Source organism: Mixophyes fleayi, chromosome 10 (assembly GCF_038048845.1).
Source record: "Mixophyes fleayi isolate aMixFle1 chromosome 10, aMixFle1.hap1, whole genome shotgun sequence".
NCBI lineage: Eukaryota > Metazoa > Chordata > Amphibia > Anura > Limnodynastidae > Mixophyes > Mixophyes fleayi.
The window spans coordinates 1,720,826-1,736,821 of record NC_134411.1 but is presented as its reverse complement, the minus strand read 5'-3'; the positions used below and the strand labels follow the sequence as shown (position 1 = coordinate 1,736,821).

General features: G+C 40.1%; 1 protein-coding gene across 1 annotated transcript in view; it reads left to right on the top strand.

The window, feature by feature from the left end:
- INSC (INSC spindle orientation adaptor protein) overlaps positions 1-15,288 on the top strand; it is a 119,985-nt gene extending 104,697 nt beyond the window's left edge. Inside the window, exons 8-13 of the mRNA XM_075187405.1 lie at positions 5,143-5,314; positions 5,653-5,831; positions 11,168-11,234; positions 12,710-12,865; positions 13,524-13,600; positions 14,832-15,288. Coding sequence (XP_075043506.1) covers positions 5,143-5,314; positions 5,653-5,831; positions 11,168-11,234; positions 12,710-12,865; positions 13,524-13,600; positions 14,832-14,960 — 780 coding nt within the window. The 3' untranslated portion in view covers positions 14,961-15,288. The remainder of the gene's footprint in view (positions 1-5,142; positions 5,315-5,652; positions 5,832-11,167; positions 11,235-12,709; positions 12,866-13,523; positions 13,601-14,831) is intronic.
- Positions 15,289-15,996: the final 708 nt, after the last annotated feature.

Genomic DNA, 15,996 nt, shown 5'->3' with positions numbered 1-15,996 from the left:
TATCCGATGGAGTCCCAACTGTCAGGAGTAATTTGACAAAATAAAAATGACTCTTTGCAAAGCTCCTGTATGTAGGTCCTCTGATATTGGATGATAATTTGTCCTGCAGACCGATGCTTCCTAGTGCTAGCTCCGTCGTCATGTTCATGACTCTTCTGCTACTGCCATCTTGGGCATTCAGACCATGAGTCCAGTACTGAACACTGCTACTCTCTGGCACCTCCTAATATACACCAAGCAAGTCTCAGACTAACTAAACCTGGGAGGAAATCTCCAGGTGCGGTTACTTTGTAGGTGAACATTGGAGACCAGAGCACGATATTCACCCAGATTCCGTAGTTCTTCACCCTCAATGATTGATGCTCAGCAGTATCGGCCGCCTTCAAGACTAAATCACCTCTAGAAATGTGCTCTGACACTGTATCATGAGAGTAAGAATCTAAATCTTTAGGGACAGTTCCCATACAAGCAGCTGTAAACAATTTGACATAATCATTCTACGATTCTACTAACATGAAACTTCCTTATACCGCATTACCATTAGGTGTTCACCACGCTCTGGGCGATGCAGAGATATCCCAGTTTCCAACTGTTTTGTATGACTTGAGATGATGGAACTTACAGCCACTTTTTACCCTATTAGTGTTCTGTGGAACGAGCTGTTCTATGTTGCACCGTATTTGGAAATTTGTATTTTGTGGAATGAATAGAGCTGGAGGGAGGGAGAGCGGTCATTTCATTCTGCTCTGTGTTTTGGTTGACCTAGAATCTGGAAAACTTGAGGCCAAATTCTGGGACCCCATTATCACTTGTATGACACAGTAATCTGCCTCTTCTCCCCTGATCTCCTATCTGCCACCTCCACCTGCATGTGCCACTAAAGCTCAACATATCCAAAACCAAGCTTATCATCCCCTCCTTAGTGTCACTATACCCCCTCCTCTAGTCTCCATTCCCTAAGTCCGCTGCATTGGTTCCGCCCTCAGCTTCACTCCCCACATCCAGTCCCTTGTTGCCTCCTCCTACCAAACATTGACAGAATACGCCCCTTCCTCACAGAGGAGATTGCCAAAACCCTTATCCCTTCTCTCATCATCTCCCGCATTGACTACTGCAACCTCCTGCTACCGGCCCTTCCCCTCCCCATCTATGGCAGATACACCCAGTGATGTCCTACCTATGGTGTTAAGCTGGGTGCATATTTTTAGATCCCTATATGTATAAACTTACATGTATCCACATTAAACCTTGTCAGTCATGTCGTTAGCAGCCTGGTCAATGAATTGGGGGTGGACCGTGGCTGCGTAGCTACTGATGGATAATTCCAATGCTCACAACGCTCTGCTACCCGTAAATCCCTGTGACACACACTTGCCTAGTATTACGACACATCAAAGTGTAACGACACAGTAGTAATCACTGCCGAGCTGGAGAGGAAGATCTACTTCTATCGATTCACAATAACAATGACAGATATTCAATCGATTCTGTCTTTAATATTCCTCCACAACATGACTGAAGACTTCAACAGTCTACGACCTGTATATTTTATTTGGTCACAGAACACCTCAATGACTTCACAGTAGGGAACATTATTCCATACGGTGCAGGATACTCTATCGCCTCCATTATTAGCACTTTTATATTAGTCTTTATAGTGTAATTTAGTGATTGTAAAGTTCTGAGATGCCTGCAGACATGTCATTGTCTTTATATGATAAATCAATAATGTATTAATTACACATTATAGCAATTTAGTCCTTGGTTCTCCCTACCTAGTATTTTATACAGATGCATTGTGGGTTGGGACCTCTAAGGACTGCGGTGGAGCTGGTGACAGTGGGGGACTCTCAGGGTGGCACAGAAAGAGTAGCCTGGGGGGAATATCATGAAATTCGCACCTGGTTAGCTGTATTTCTCTGCTTTTGCTTTTCTTAATATCAGGGCTTTTGCAAAACTTTAAAATTTGTCCCTATTTCTCATTAGTGTCCATCATAGCGGCTCCAAAAACATCTGCAAAAGTGCAAGCCAACCAAATTCCTCAGAAGTACTTTCCCAGTAATGGGAGAGACGGGGCGAGAGGCCGTATTTATTTACCGATGACCATAATCAAATACATTATTTATTCAACTGTCAACACGCGGAGAATTTTCTTTTTATTTTCAGGGTTTCTTCTCTTAACGACAGGACAAATTCCTTACACACACAAATCTGCCCCCGTCTGTTTTATGTCTAGGACCCCAGGGTAAACAACATTCACCTCTTCACTCTTTTTTTTTCAGCTCCGTATTTTCCGTCAGGCAATTTGTCATTATTATTATATAAATTGACAGCTCCTCAGCCAGTATTGCTTGGTCTGGCTTTGCTGTTTTTTAATTAAATCAAGGGACGTTACATACACCGGGCTCCATGAATTATTTAGAGACCTCAGTAATTTGTCAGCTTTGTAAATGAAGCTACTTTGATTATAATAAAGACAGGAAGGTGAGCGGGGAGTCAGTCTGGTGTATTCTGAGCAGTTACATGTGAATAAAATACACCCATATTATATTTACCAATACCGATAACCATGTTTACATGTCACAAACAGTCATTTATAAATAAAACAATCAATGTGTTTATTCTATGGGTCTGTTGCCAGTGTCTAAAGCAATATTGTTTAAATATTCCATTTAACGTTCTGTCGACAGTGTATTTTATATATTTTATATGTTATACAGAGCAGTTACTTTTTCTTTTTTGTAAATTTGGGAAATATCTGTTCTTCCTCCAAACTGTAAGGTGTTAATCAAACATCCACAAGATTTGTCGCGTTTGACTCCCTGAGGCTTAGATAAAATGTCTGTGATTTATTTCTCTACGCTGTTCTTGATTGACATTTCTGTAACTGTCAGACAAACAGGAAGTGTGGCATTGGATATTAACTAAATAGTATGACAGTCTTCGTCATTTGTTAATCTGGTGCATTGTGGACATATAATAAGAAACTGTTTATCAAAACATAAAATATGTTGCGTTATTTTGCAATTTTATTTCGTAAAGTCTGCTGGTACTTTCCCCAAAAATGTTACTATTACTAAAGTATTGATGACAAATGGTTACAGTTTCTTCAAATCTGCAAAAAAAACATTCTTTTATAATGTAATGTTTTTTATTTCTATGTACAAATTATTTTCAGGTATATCAGATCAACATTTCTATTGTTGGACGTTCACAAGCTCGGCAAAATCATAAAAGCATATAAGCATTTTTTAAAAATATTTGTCAAAAGGTTTCGGGACAAACCAACAAAATACATTTGCGAGGTCCCCATAAATTTAGCTGAGATAGTTGTGTAAATTGTGACAGTACAACCTGCAGTGAAGAGAAATAGACACAAGAAAACCGAAGAACACACTTTAATCTGGTTGCAAATTGGAAGATATATGTGAGCAAAAATCATTGTAAATATTTTTTTAAAATGCTCCATTGAACAGATCAGATGAAATAAAATAAAATAAATTACATCCATACTGGAGAGATTGTGCTGAAATCAGAACTTGTTATAATATTTATTATTATAATTGTCATTATAAACATTGTCATATTTAAAGGGGGAAATGTCAGAATGATAATTAGTCGTGGCCTCATCTTTGTATAATGTGTCGAGGTCGCAATGGAAGAGAAAAACCAACATTTTCAAAACTCTTCCACTAAATTTTTGACTCTTCTCCCATTTAGCCAATGACATTTCTCCCCGGACCCAGATGTGCGCTCGTTAACCCTTTATAGTAGGGGCGAGGGCTTGTGCTGCACTCTCGTTCCTCAGCACCAGAGGGCGACAGTCGATGCTGATTCGGCAGCGCGGGGGGATGATAAGTGAACTTGTGAATAACACTTAGAATCCCACATGGAATAACAGTCAGATTGATTCAGAATCTCTCAGCAAGATAACTATAATTAATCTTGACATAATTAAAAACAAAACAACCATGACTAATGAATCAATTAAATGGTTATTAATTTGATTTTTTTTAATTTAGAGAGATGTGGACAATAATCCAAATTAAATCTAAAATAAAAATGAAGCTAAATGCAGACGATTTTTGACATTAAAATATAAGAATAAGTACAAATATTATGCTGGACCCCACTGGTTACAAACTCAGATATATGTATCAATAATGATTGAGGTTCAAAACAGAAGAATTCTGTCCTATTTCTGTAACTGAGCAGTCAATTAAATCAGAGGAACCATCTTGCTGGTCCTGGTTCCATCATCTTGTTCCACACAGGAGATTTTCTAGCATTCATTTTTTCCACGTGCAGCCCTGTCCTCATTAACACATCACTCATCTTCTGATATACTATGTGCTGCTGGGGACCCTGCTCCTTCCTCTATATAACTCTCAGTCTGTGGTCTACTGCTGCCTCCATTCCCCTCCTCACATCATGTCACTGCCCCTGTCACATGTAGCCCTGTCCTCACTAACACATCACTCATCTCCTGATATACTATGTGCTGCTGGGGACCCTGCTCCTTCCACTATATAACTCTCAGTCTGTGGCTTCATGCTGCCTCCATTCCCCTCCTCACATCATGTCACTGCCCCTGTCACATGCAGCCCTGTCCTCATTAACACATCACTCATCTCCTGATATACTCTGTGTTGCTGGGGACCCTGCTCCTTCCACTATATAACTCTCAGTCTGTGACATCCTGCTGCCTCCATTCCCCTCCTCACATCATGTCACTGCCCCTGTCACATACAGCCCTGTCCTCACTGCCACATCACTCATCTCCTGATATACTATGTGCTGCTGGGGGACCCTGCTCCTTCCACTATATAACTCTCAGTCTGTGGCTTCCTGCTGCCTCCATTCCCCTCCTCACATCATGTCACTGCCCCTGTCACATGCAGCCCTGTCCTCACTAACACATCACTCATCTTCTGATATACTCTGTGCTGCTGGGGACCCTGCTCCTTCTACTATATAACTCTCAGTCACATACAGCCCTGTCCTCACTAAAACAACACTCAATATAAAATAAGTCAAAGTAATATATGCTAGTTTTAATCTGAATATGTTTTTGTGGTTGAGACATATAATATAAAACATTCTGTCATTCTCGTTGTCTCAATACGGTTACTGTTATTTTAGGTTGACGGGATTCTGTGTTTAACGGAAATCCTCACTGATGAGACTCACTCCGAGGCCACGAAAGCTGAAGTAGCGGCTGTAATAGCGCAGATCACGTCCCCTCATCTGACCTTCACCCAACATCTCAGCAGCTTCCTGGAGAACATGGAGGAGATTGTTACCGCTCTGCTAAGTGAGTACATTGTGTCATTGTATCATTGTGTCATTGTATCATTGTCTCACACTCACATTATGCCACTGAAGTATAGGGATCCCATTGCACAAACCACACAATTCATTTTATTTCCTGGTTTACAATTAGTTTTCGCTTTAGATGGATTAGCTAACGGCAGTCACTAGCGGCATAAGGGTGAGACATTGTGTGGTACCAGGTTTAATTATCAGAGCCATGGCTGATGTCAGATATAATATAATATACACAGCATATATGACTCTGTATGACACGGACAGGTTCTGCGAGTGGCAGTTGTGTATATAAATGTATTGAGCTGCGTTTCCTCCTCTCCGCAGAGTTGTGTGGCGATGCCTCCACCGCAGAGATCTACCTACTGGCCTCCGCTGCGTTAGCCAATATAACCTTTCTGGACACGATGGCCTGTGAGATGCTGCTTCAGATGAATGCAGTGAAAATCCTGCTGGACGCTTGTTCAGACAAACAAAGGGTTAATTCCCCGTACGCGCGAGACCAGGTAAGTCATGTTTCTATATAGATAGGTTCAGTGTAACCCGCGTGCTGTATGCACAATGTACTGCGTGTCACATTGTGCGTATATCTTACACAGAACTGAACACTGTAAACAAACTAATCAATAGAGATGGAGGATCTTCCTATATGTGATTAATGGGATCATATATCAATGGCAGAGATTTTGTATTGATTGCAGTAAAATCATAGAAAAATATCACGAGTCGAGTTTTACGGCTGAACTGTTGGTGCGACGCTCCAGTGATACAATCTTTGAGTTCCACATTTGCGCAGCTGTTTCACATGAATGGGGTGTAACAATGTAATTGTGCAGAATTTGTAGAGTATGAATAGACCGCAACGGTCAATTCTGCTGACGAAAAATTGCGCTGGTAAATTGTGAAAAATGCAGAATTCGGACACGATTTTGCCGTTTCCAATATTTCGCTCATCTGTAGTTTTGTCTTTATAGCTGCCACGTATTTGCCATAAATGTTGCCAGGGGCTCTGCTCTTTGGGACCTTCGCCTAATAGGGCCCAAGTAACATATTTTTACCCGATAAAAACATTGAATATGTGATTATTATAATGCATTGATCCAGACAGCCTGTTATTAATAAGTGTAGGTCATTTATGAAGCGCAGCCAGTGCACAGTATGTTCCGCTCAGCGCACATCAAGGTACGCGCCTACTGCGAGCTCCTGGGAGACCCCTGTACAACCTAGAAGTACCTAGATGTGTGAGGAGGTGGACAATTTAGAGGCCACCATTTAACACTATAGTACCACCCAGTGGTGTTGTCAGGTTTTGAAGTGAGGGGGAACAAAGGGTATAAAATAGGCGGATGTTGTTTTGAAAAGTGGAATGAAAAAAACCTGTAATTGAGTCAAGAACATTATGAATTTTTTTTTATTGGACATGAGACCCTGTAACCATTGGACCTAGATGAATATCAGCCTTTAAATCAGTAATCTTACTACTAGGGAAAATGTTACACAATATACTTACACAACTTACAACAGTAAAATCAAAACATATCTGAATTTTGGATATACAAATTCTGCCTCACAGCGCTGGGGTCATGAGTTCAATTCCCGACCATGGTCTTATCTGTGTGGAGTTTGTAAGTTCTCTCAGTGTTTGAATGGGTTTCCTCCGGGTGCTCTGGTTTCCTCCCACACTCCAAAAACATATTGGTATTCTCTGTACAGCGCTGCGGAATTAGTGGTGCTATATAAATATATGGTGATGATGATGATGTTATACAAAATCATTTCTTCTTTCCCCCGTTATTTACAACCACAGCTTTTTAGAATTTAGGGAACATGTTTTCCCCTCATGTATCCTGCCCCCTGCCCATGTATTCTGCCCCCTGCACATGTATCCTGCCCGTGTATCCTGCCCCCTGCACATGTATCCTGCCCCCTGCCCGTATACTGCACCAGATGCAGGCGCCAGAGGATTTATACCAGAGAAAGCTGGAAATTCTCTTTTTAAGTCTTCCAGCGTCCACGCCTGCATATTTCATATATATATTATGGAAATTATTTATCAGCTGCGACGTTGAAAATGTATCTGAGCAACTTGACAAGTAAAGTGATAAAGTGTCATATGTCTGTATATATAAAAGCTGATGTACTGACAAAATGAACTTTAACCATAGAGACTGCAGAGTGGAAGACAAGCGGATTTGTAAAAACAAGTTGTTGCTTTTAGATGCTTAACAAATTCAGTTAAGACCATTTGGAGACATAATAGAGTTTTAAAATCCCCCAAACATCCGAACTTCCTGCAACGTTCCATCAGAGTCCCCCTTTAGTACACACGTTATCCTGGATCCCGCTTCCCGTCTATCTCACGCTATCACGCCGCCGCCTATCTGCACTTTTTCGGATTCTCCACTTTATAAAAGTTGTTGAAGAAGCAGAAGATAAAATTATGATAAAGTTAGAAATGAAGTCACGAGGGAGACGTGTTTCATCCTGATAACCGCATGTTTTACTCCTAAAAGATAATGAAATCACTACTCAATCTCAATTTCTCCAAGGTAACATCACCGTATACACTATAATTAGTGCTATGTAATTGAAACATTTATGATAACCTCGCAATCACATTTATATTTTTTTGCATTTGAAATTTGATGATTATATTGATGAAAACCTTCAGTCATCAGAGAACCATATACTGGCGTTCAGCTGTAATGAATCCGCCTGATGCATCTACTTAGGACGGTACCTTGCGGGATTTCTCTAAATGCTGTTTATGACTGACACTGGCGCTGACTCTAACATAATGACACTTTCCAGTACTTTCCAAATCAGCTACGAGTGCTCACAGTTTATGAGACTTTATTTTGTCTTTTTTTGTCATTTTATATGTGACATCATACATTGCTGTTCTGTAAATGTGTAAAGATAAAAATGTTTGTATAATAAATCCAAACTAAGGGGCTGATTCATTAAGGATCTTAACTTAAGAAAATTCTTATTTCAGTCTCCTGGACAAAACCATGTTATAATGCAAGGGGTGCAAATTAGTATTCTGTTTTGCACATAAGTTAAATACTGATTGTTTTTTCATGTAGCACACAAATACTTGATAGCTTATTTGTACACTGAAACTTAAAGTCGATATTTGTATGCTACATGAAAAACAGTCAGTATTTAACTTATGTGCAAAACAGAATACTAATTTGCACCCCTTGCATTGCAACATGGTTTTGTGCAGGAGACTGAAATAAGAAGTTTCTTAAATTAAGATCCTTAATGAATCAGGCCCTCATTTTTTAAAAGAATCAACAAACCTCAAAATTGTAAAATCTCATATATATATATATATATATATATATATATATATATATATATACCTCACCCTTTACACAATCTATACAGAACAAGTCTACAAGACTGTCACTCCCATTCTGCTGGCTCAGATACACAAGCTCCTCCCTCCTAACATGGCTCCTGCTGCAGAGGGTGAAAGAGCATGGGGACAGATATACTATGTAACAAACATTTTATCTATTTCATTTATGCTCAAAAAACACAGAGATTGATACATAGATCCATGTTAAATAATTCACTTGTTATTTAATTCCCTTAGATTTCAGGTTGCACATTAGCAAATTATGATAAAGTTGACCAATATTATTCTATTTACATTTTTATACAATAATAGCAATAAAGTATCTGTATGTCAGAGAACTTTAATTATAACCAGTACTTCCCTATAAATGGGGAATATAAATCATCTATATAATTATCACAATACCGAGGCACCGACCAGCAACCGGTGGGAATGTACCAACAACGGATCCCACATCAAACCAGCACTTACCAGGACCTATATTCAGTCTAGACGGGGGAAAGTACTGTCACACCCGGGCATATATCTGAATACGCCAACAACGCTACAGCGACAGTGGAGCATCACACTATAATACACAGCAAAACAGGACCTCACAATGACCAATCCCTGGGGTATCCTGATTTTAGCTGTGCTTAAATTTTGTCAACTGTACTAAAAATCATCTGACTGCAGCCTATCAATCACTGGGAACAAGTGACATCCCTGAGGTACGAGGCAGCTTGTGTACCTCGTGCCTCGCAAGTGTTATTAGATTTTAGTAACTTGATAGGTAAATGAATATTTCCTTCTCCACCGCTGTGTACTGGAGACTGTTACACCTTCACCCGTAACAACCGCAGAGATATCATCATCAGTTATTTATATAGCGCTACCAATTCCGCAGCGCTGTACAGAGAACTCACTCACATCAGCCCCTGCCCCATAGGAGCTTACAATCTAAATTCCCCAACATACACACAGACAGACAGACAGAGACTAGGGTCAATTTGATAGCAGCCACTTAACCTACTAGAGATATAGTGTAAACGTTCCCACTGGCCGCAGTTACAGGTCTGAGAAAGTTCCGTCTCCCACCGCACACTTCCATATTTCTGGAATAACCAATATGACTGTAAGTCTCGCTCTGCATATAATCATATTACATGAATCACTCTGTATAATGGATGAGAATTTCCCATCTGACAACGTCAGCCCGTTCCTGTGATTGCTGAATTAATGTCACGTTGAGATTGGAGTGAATGGTAATTTGGTGTCAAGCTAAGATAATTCTACAAGTGGAGGATGTTTGTTGCGAAACAAAGGTTACAGCGAAAAGTTCAATTTATGACATTTATTCTGTGCATTTCTACAGAGAGATAAAGGAAGAGATTCATTGGGTGGGAATAACTCATTGACTGATATTTATGACTCGTAATATCTGAGTTTGGGGCCCTGGGTTTTGCCGTAACCCAATCCCCATTCACCCCCTCTGGGTCCTAACGCCTTCTCTGAATACAGTTGTGTTAAATTATTTCATTATTTTTTTAAACCTGTTTATAAAGCATTTAATTCTGATAACAATCAAAATAGATTTGGAGATGTTTTCCTTTCCCTGACATTGCAGAGTAAATTGTGTTGATCAGTGGAAAGAATTTCCAAATACATTGAGTTTGATTCCTGGTATAAGCTTTTCTAAAGATCCTGAAGATAGTTTTCCTGCTGAATGAAAGCAGCTTGTGTGACAACAGCCTGTGGCCTACTGCAGAGGTGACCAAGGTCAGTCCTCAGGGGCTACCAGCAGCTCATGTTTTCAATATTTCTTTAATCAGACACAGGTGAGTTAATCTATTTGTCTGCATCAGTAATTATCCCACCTGTTTCTACAGATAGAAATCCTGAAAACATGAGCTGTATCTTTTGAGGACTGGGCTTGAGCACCTCTGGGTTAAGCATTAGGTAAATCTCCCCCTGGGTAACTAATGACTTTCAGGGTAAGAGAACATGGGGTTACAGAAGGTGATTGCTGTTTGTTGTTCTTTCTTAGCTATAATTTTATTTTTAAGAATCCAGCTCTGTCCTAGTGAATCTAATGTCTGATTTCCATGAATGTCTCCTGGGCTGATTCTCAGTTTAGAAAAAAATTGTTCCCCAGACCTCCCAACATTTTAAAAAGCAAAATTGTGACACAAATAAGAAATTACCCTGATCCGTCCATATTATCCTGAGGCCATGCAGGTTTATTGGATCTGTGAATCTGCACTGTACCACTAGAATATGATAAAGATAGTAAGTAGGAAGTACTCTATGTAATCCATAATTCTGTACAATCGTATATATCATAAAGATCTTTACATTAAGACATCAAACATTCAACTATTTCCCATCTGATACAGTTTCATTAAAATAAACAAATGTGTTGTTTTAGCTGCTATTTGTTCATGTAACACATCCGCTAACGTTCTATATCTGTTTTCTTTCTAAATGTTTCAGATTGTGACAATTTTAGCCAATTTGTCGATCCTGGATCAGAGCGGTTGGGAAATACTTCAAGAAAATGGTAAATATTACTAGAGCGCTCTGTAATGTTGTGAATGGTGGAAAATGTATCAGAATATTCAACAAATATTCAGTAACCATAACAGCAAATCAGCGATTGGCTCTGATTGATTTAGTGCAAGTTAGACAATGAGGGTCATTAGCGAACGTTTGGTACGACGGCCCTGATTGTGCGCTGGTTCTGTAATCCTCAGAGAACATAGAATAAATAATATAGTGAGAAATATACTGGATGCCCCAAACAATCAGGATGGAAGGGTGTCAGAGAAAGGGTGACACCCAGAGGGGGGTGCGGAGACAGAAGGTGGAACGTCCCCAGAGGCAGAAATCCAGGAGACCCTGTTATATGAAGATAGTCGCGTGTCTTTATATGTTATATAGAGGACAGTCATAGATCCCTTGGGCACATTGTCCCATCATCACCTCCTTTCCAATGCTGCATTCACCCATCTGTGAGCAGATAATTAACGCAGCCGCTCGTTAGTATCATTGATCCCTACTGTATGTAAATCATGTCTGCGGCAACCTTGATCAGTTCTCCATTTTCTTAAAACACGTGAGCATTGGTCCCTATGTAAAACCGATCTTTGATGGTCCCTACGTTTTAATGCAGTATTTATATTAAGCCCCCTCTTAAACCACTATAGTATAATAATTACATTAATGTCCCCGTTATCTGGATTTATCATTGATGGTCACTAGGACAAATATTTTCCATTGTGCAAAAATTGTCCCCCTGCAGCCAGAGGCCCCTATTGGCCATTGAACCAGTCAACAAGCAGATCCTCCCCAATGTGCAATCCTGGGGCCAGGTTCTCAGATTGAGCAGGGGCCCGGAGGGCGAGCAGGAGCCCCGGAGGTGCTGGGCACCAAACCAAGTTTTGATAAGAGGTCTAATGTCTGAATATTAGATTGACACAACTGGGACCTGCTAGTCCTTTGGAAGGGAATATATTACACTGATAATCTCTTCTGCTGTTACTGCTTTTACCTATTAACAAAGGGTTCATCTCAGAGGTGAGCACTTCCTCCGGTACAACAGGCGCTGTATGTGCGTTATTATATCGCAGCTCGGCGAGAGGATTGCATTATAGCTGGAGGTGATACACTTTTATTATATATGTAACCTCTTCCTTCTGTGCTTCCAACAATGTCTTTGTATCAAAAGCGGCAACTCTGCCTGATATTAGAGATACATGGCTGAAAGTAACAGAAGAAAGCCAGAGATCTTAAGTAATGTGATAAAGTTTCAGGTGGGTGGTGCATACAAACCAATACATTAAAGTCACCTAGAGGTGGACAACGCACTTGAATTGATCTTTGTATTATCTGGTATTGATGTGAGCACTGGTGGGAATATTGGGCAACACATTTACCTCCATAATCGGATGGTAACAGTTGCAGCTGTGAGTCTGTATCACGCACACGATTACAACGTACAAACGCAGCTTTGTATTCTTATTGTCTGCCGCACAGGGGTGGAGACGCTGATCGCGATGCTGTCGGAGAAGCCGCTGAGTGGGAGTTTAGCTGAAGTCTCGGCCTGTGAACGCGTCCTCCAGAAATCTGCAGTCACCCTCGCACGGCTGTGCCGCCATCCAGACATTGCGCAAGCTGCGATCAAACACAAATGTACGGTCAAAATACAGGGCCCGGCATTACGTTATTATTATTATTTAATATTATTATTATTATGTTTATTATTATTATTATACTATTATTATCCAATAATATTCTTATTATTAATATTATTATTATTATTTATATTATTATTATTACTATTACCCAGCATTACATTAGTAGTAGTAGAATGAATGTATCACTCACTGTATAGTACATACTCTGTAGCACTGCCTGTAACACTCACTATTATTATAATCACCGCTGCCCGTGTCGGTCCTCATGTTGCTTTATACAATACTTATGGCACCGTGGGAAATACATTGTGGCTCATAGAATATTTTGCTTGTTGTCATTTCCACATATAAAACACCAGAAACATATTTATTTTGAGGACGGTGTTATAAGCAGCAGTGACCGTTTCTTTTACGCATGTTCCCCGGATCTACCGTGCCCGAGGCCTTTTCCCACCACTAGAACGCTGCTCAGTCTGCCCCTTCCGGGCAGTACACCGCAGCACAGAACAGGAAGTAGCATTCTCAGGTCACCTGACACTCGTAATACAGAGGGTTTATAGTTGTAATGAATCAGAATGTGAATTAAGAGGTGAAGTGATTACAGTTCAGACATCATCAATATATTGTAACGTGACTTATTCTGCCCCTGACAGGTATCCCGCGTCTCATTACTCTCTGCCGCCACCCAGAGGAGAGACAGAGCAGTGACGCCGTCCTTGTTGCCTGCCTGGTATGTCCCAATAAACCTCTGTCATCCAGAACACCACAAATAATCCTCAATGAATGATTTCTGAAGAACAGCGTCATGGGAGTGACAGATAGTTACCCCAGGGGCAATTACCTCACCCCTTATCTAATACAGAGGTCCCAGAAATAAAGCTGCGGGTCCATAACATGAAGCAGTAGGTGTCCTCTCCCCAATGTCTGTACAGAATGTTATACAGAGGTATAAGCAGATATATGAAGAATATTCCTCGTGTTTATTCAGCAGGACCCAGAATATCTGCCTCCCCCCCCTCTATAGAACTGGTCCTTACCAGGGGCCTCAGCCTATAGGAATCAGTGGAGGGTCTCAGAGGAGATCCAGAAATCCTGCCCTGCTAATGGAGGACACTGCTGGAGACAGCAACTCGCTCAGTAAAATTTTCCAGAAGCAAAATGATTCTATGGATTTTATTCAAGAGATATTTCCACAAAGTTTCTTTTCATTTGAAATATTTGAGCACACAAGAAAAACAATCTGATAAACATGATATATTAATCATACTTAGAAAAGAGATCATTCAGTTCTAATAGTTCATGTTCCTACACACTAATAATTGTGTTCAAATACTGCTGAGTCCTGAACAATTATACGTCTGAGTGATCTTATAAGAATCTGTGGCATCAAATATGATGATGTATTGTGATTAGAAATGGGTCACGTGTGAGACCCTCTAACGTGACTTACAGGGGGCAGCCAAGTAACGCTGCATTCTACAGCGCTCACAGTCACCTTACGCTTATCGCACATGGACCGGTCCAGTTGGGTCATCCCCGTTGCCCAATGACCACTTGTCTTTGTTTATGGACAGTCAGAGATTCCAGGTTATAATTAGAGTGCAACTGCAGCGATTCGACACCCAACCAGTATGTGGTCAGCGATTAACTAAATCAATCAATCCCTTCATCACTTGGATCAACACAGTAATGTCCATTCATTTTAATCACATACAAAGTTTCAGACTCTATCTGCCTGTCTGTGGAGAGCTTTAATAATAAGGATATAAATAAATACACAAATATCTCATATTCTGTCAGGGTGTGAGAGGAGTATACTTAGATTTATCCTGATTTCAGACTTATCTGTGTTTATGATCTGCACATATAATAGATAATTGTCTCTATATCTTCACCCAAACGTCCTTGTAAGATGAGGAAAGTGATGTATAATTCATACTGATTTGCTTTGTACTTTCTAGGCAGCGCTGCGCAGGTTGGCGATATCGTATCCTGAAGGCATTGACAACGCAGACTTACAACAACTGGTTAAACCTCGACTCGTCGATTCATTTCTACTGTGCTCAAACATGGAAGAAAGTTTTGTATAGCAGAAGACAAGAATCTGAGCGCCGGGTTCTGCAGTGGAGAAAATTTATAAAATATTGTAATTTACGTATGAGAAATATAAAAAGAAATACAGAGTTTGTGTGGAAAGTGCCGGACACAAACCGACAGAAAACATTTTATAAGACGCAGCGTTAAGATATTTCTTTGTGCTGTAATAAAACGGTCGGGTTGTTGCACAATCCGTTCCCTTAAATGTCAAAAACAAAACAAAAGCTTTATATTTAAGTTTTGTATGGGACAATCCTGTTTTGTTATCAGGAGACATTTTATAAACAACAGCGTTTATTAGAGTGCTACATTTATACAAGAATAAAGGGCGTCTTTGACCTATAAAATAAATGTTTGGTTATTATCTTTTTATCTAATCATAATTTAGCTTAAAAGAAATTTACCTTAATTATCATCCACCTCCTTTACTTTTAAGGGGTAACCCGCTGTGCGCCCCCAGATCCAGTATCTAATCTCACGTACCAGACTGTTATGTGGAGCAGCTTCAAACGCTGTCACAGACTCCAAATATACAACATTAACTTCACTACTAAGATCCAAAATATAACAAAAAGAAAGAGCACAATATAGAGCAGTAATGTATCATATCAGGGAATAGAAGTATATTCCCCTCTTACTTGGTTCCTCTGAAATCAGCTTATCTAATAACAACTAAAATCTCGACCTGGAAACAATAATATAATAATATAATAATACAAATTCCACCTCACAATGTAGTGACTGTTGTCACATTTTAATATTTATACATATACATTGCTAAAGAAAACCAAGATCCAGTTGGAAAAGGACATTCGTATTTTTTAGTCATGACAAATATGAAACCACATTCAGTAATATACTTCACAATCACCCCCATCAGAATCCTTTCAAATAAATGACACAGGACAGAAGCAGGGCCGGATTAAGGGAATGGAGGCCCCTGGGCTAAGGGTGCCTCCATTCACCCGTGAGGGCCCCCAATGTGAGCCACCCGCCGCCACCCCCCCGTACCCCCAAGCGCTTACCTGT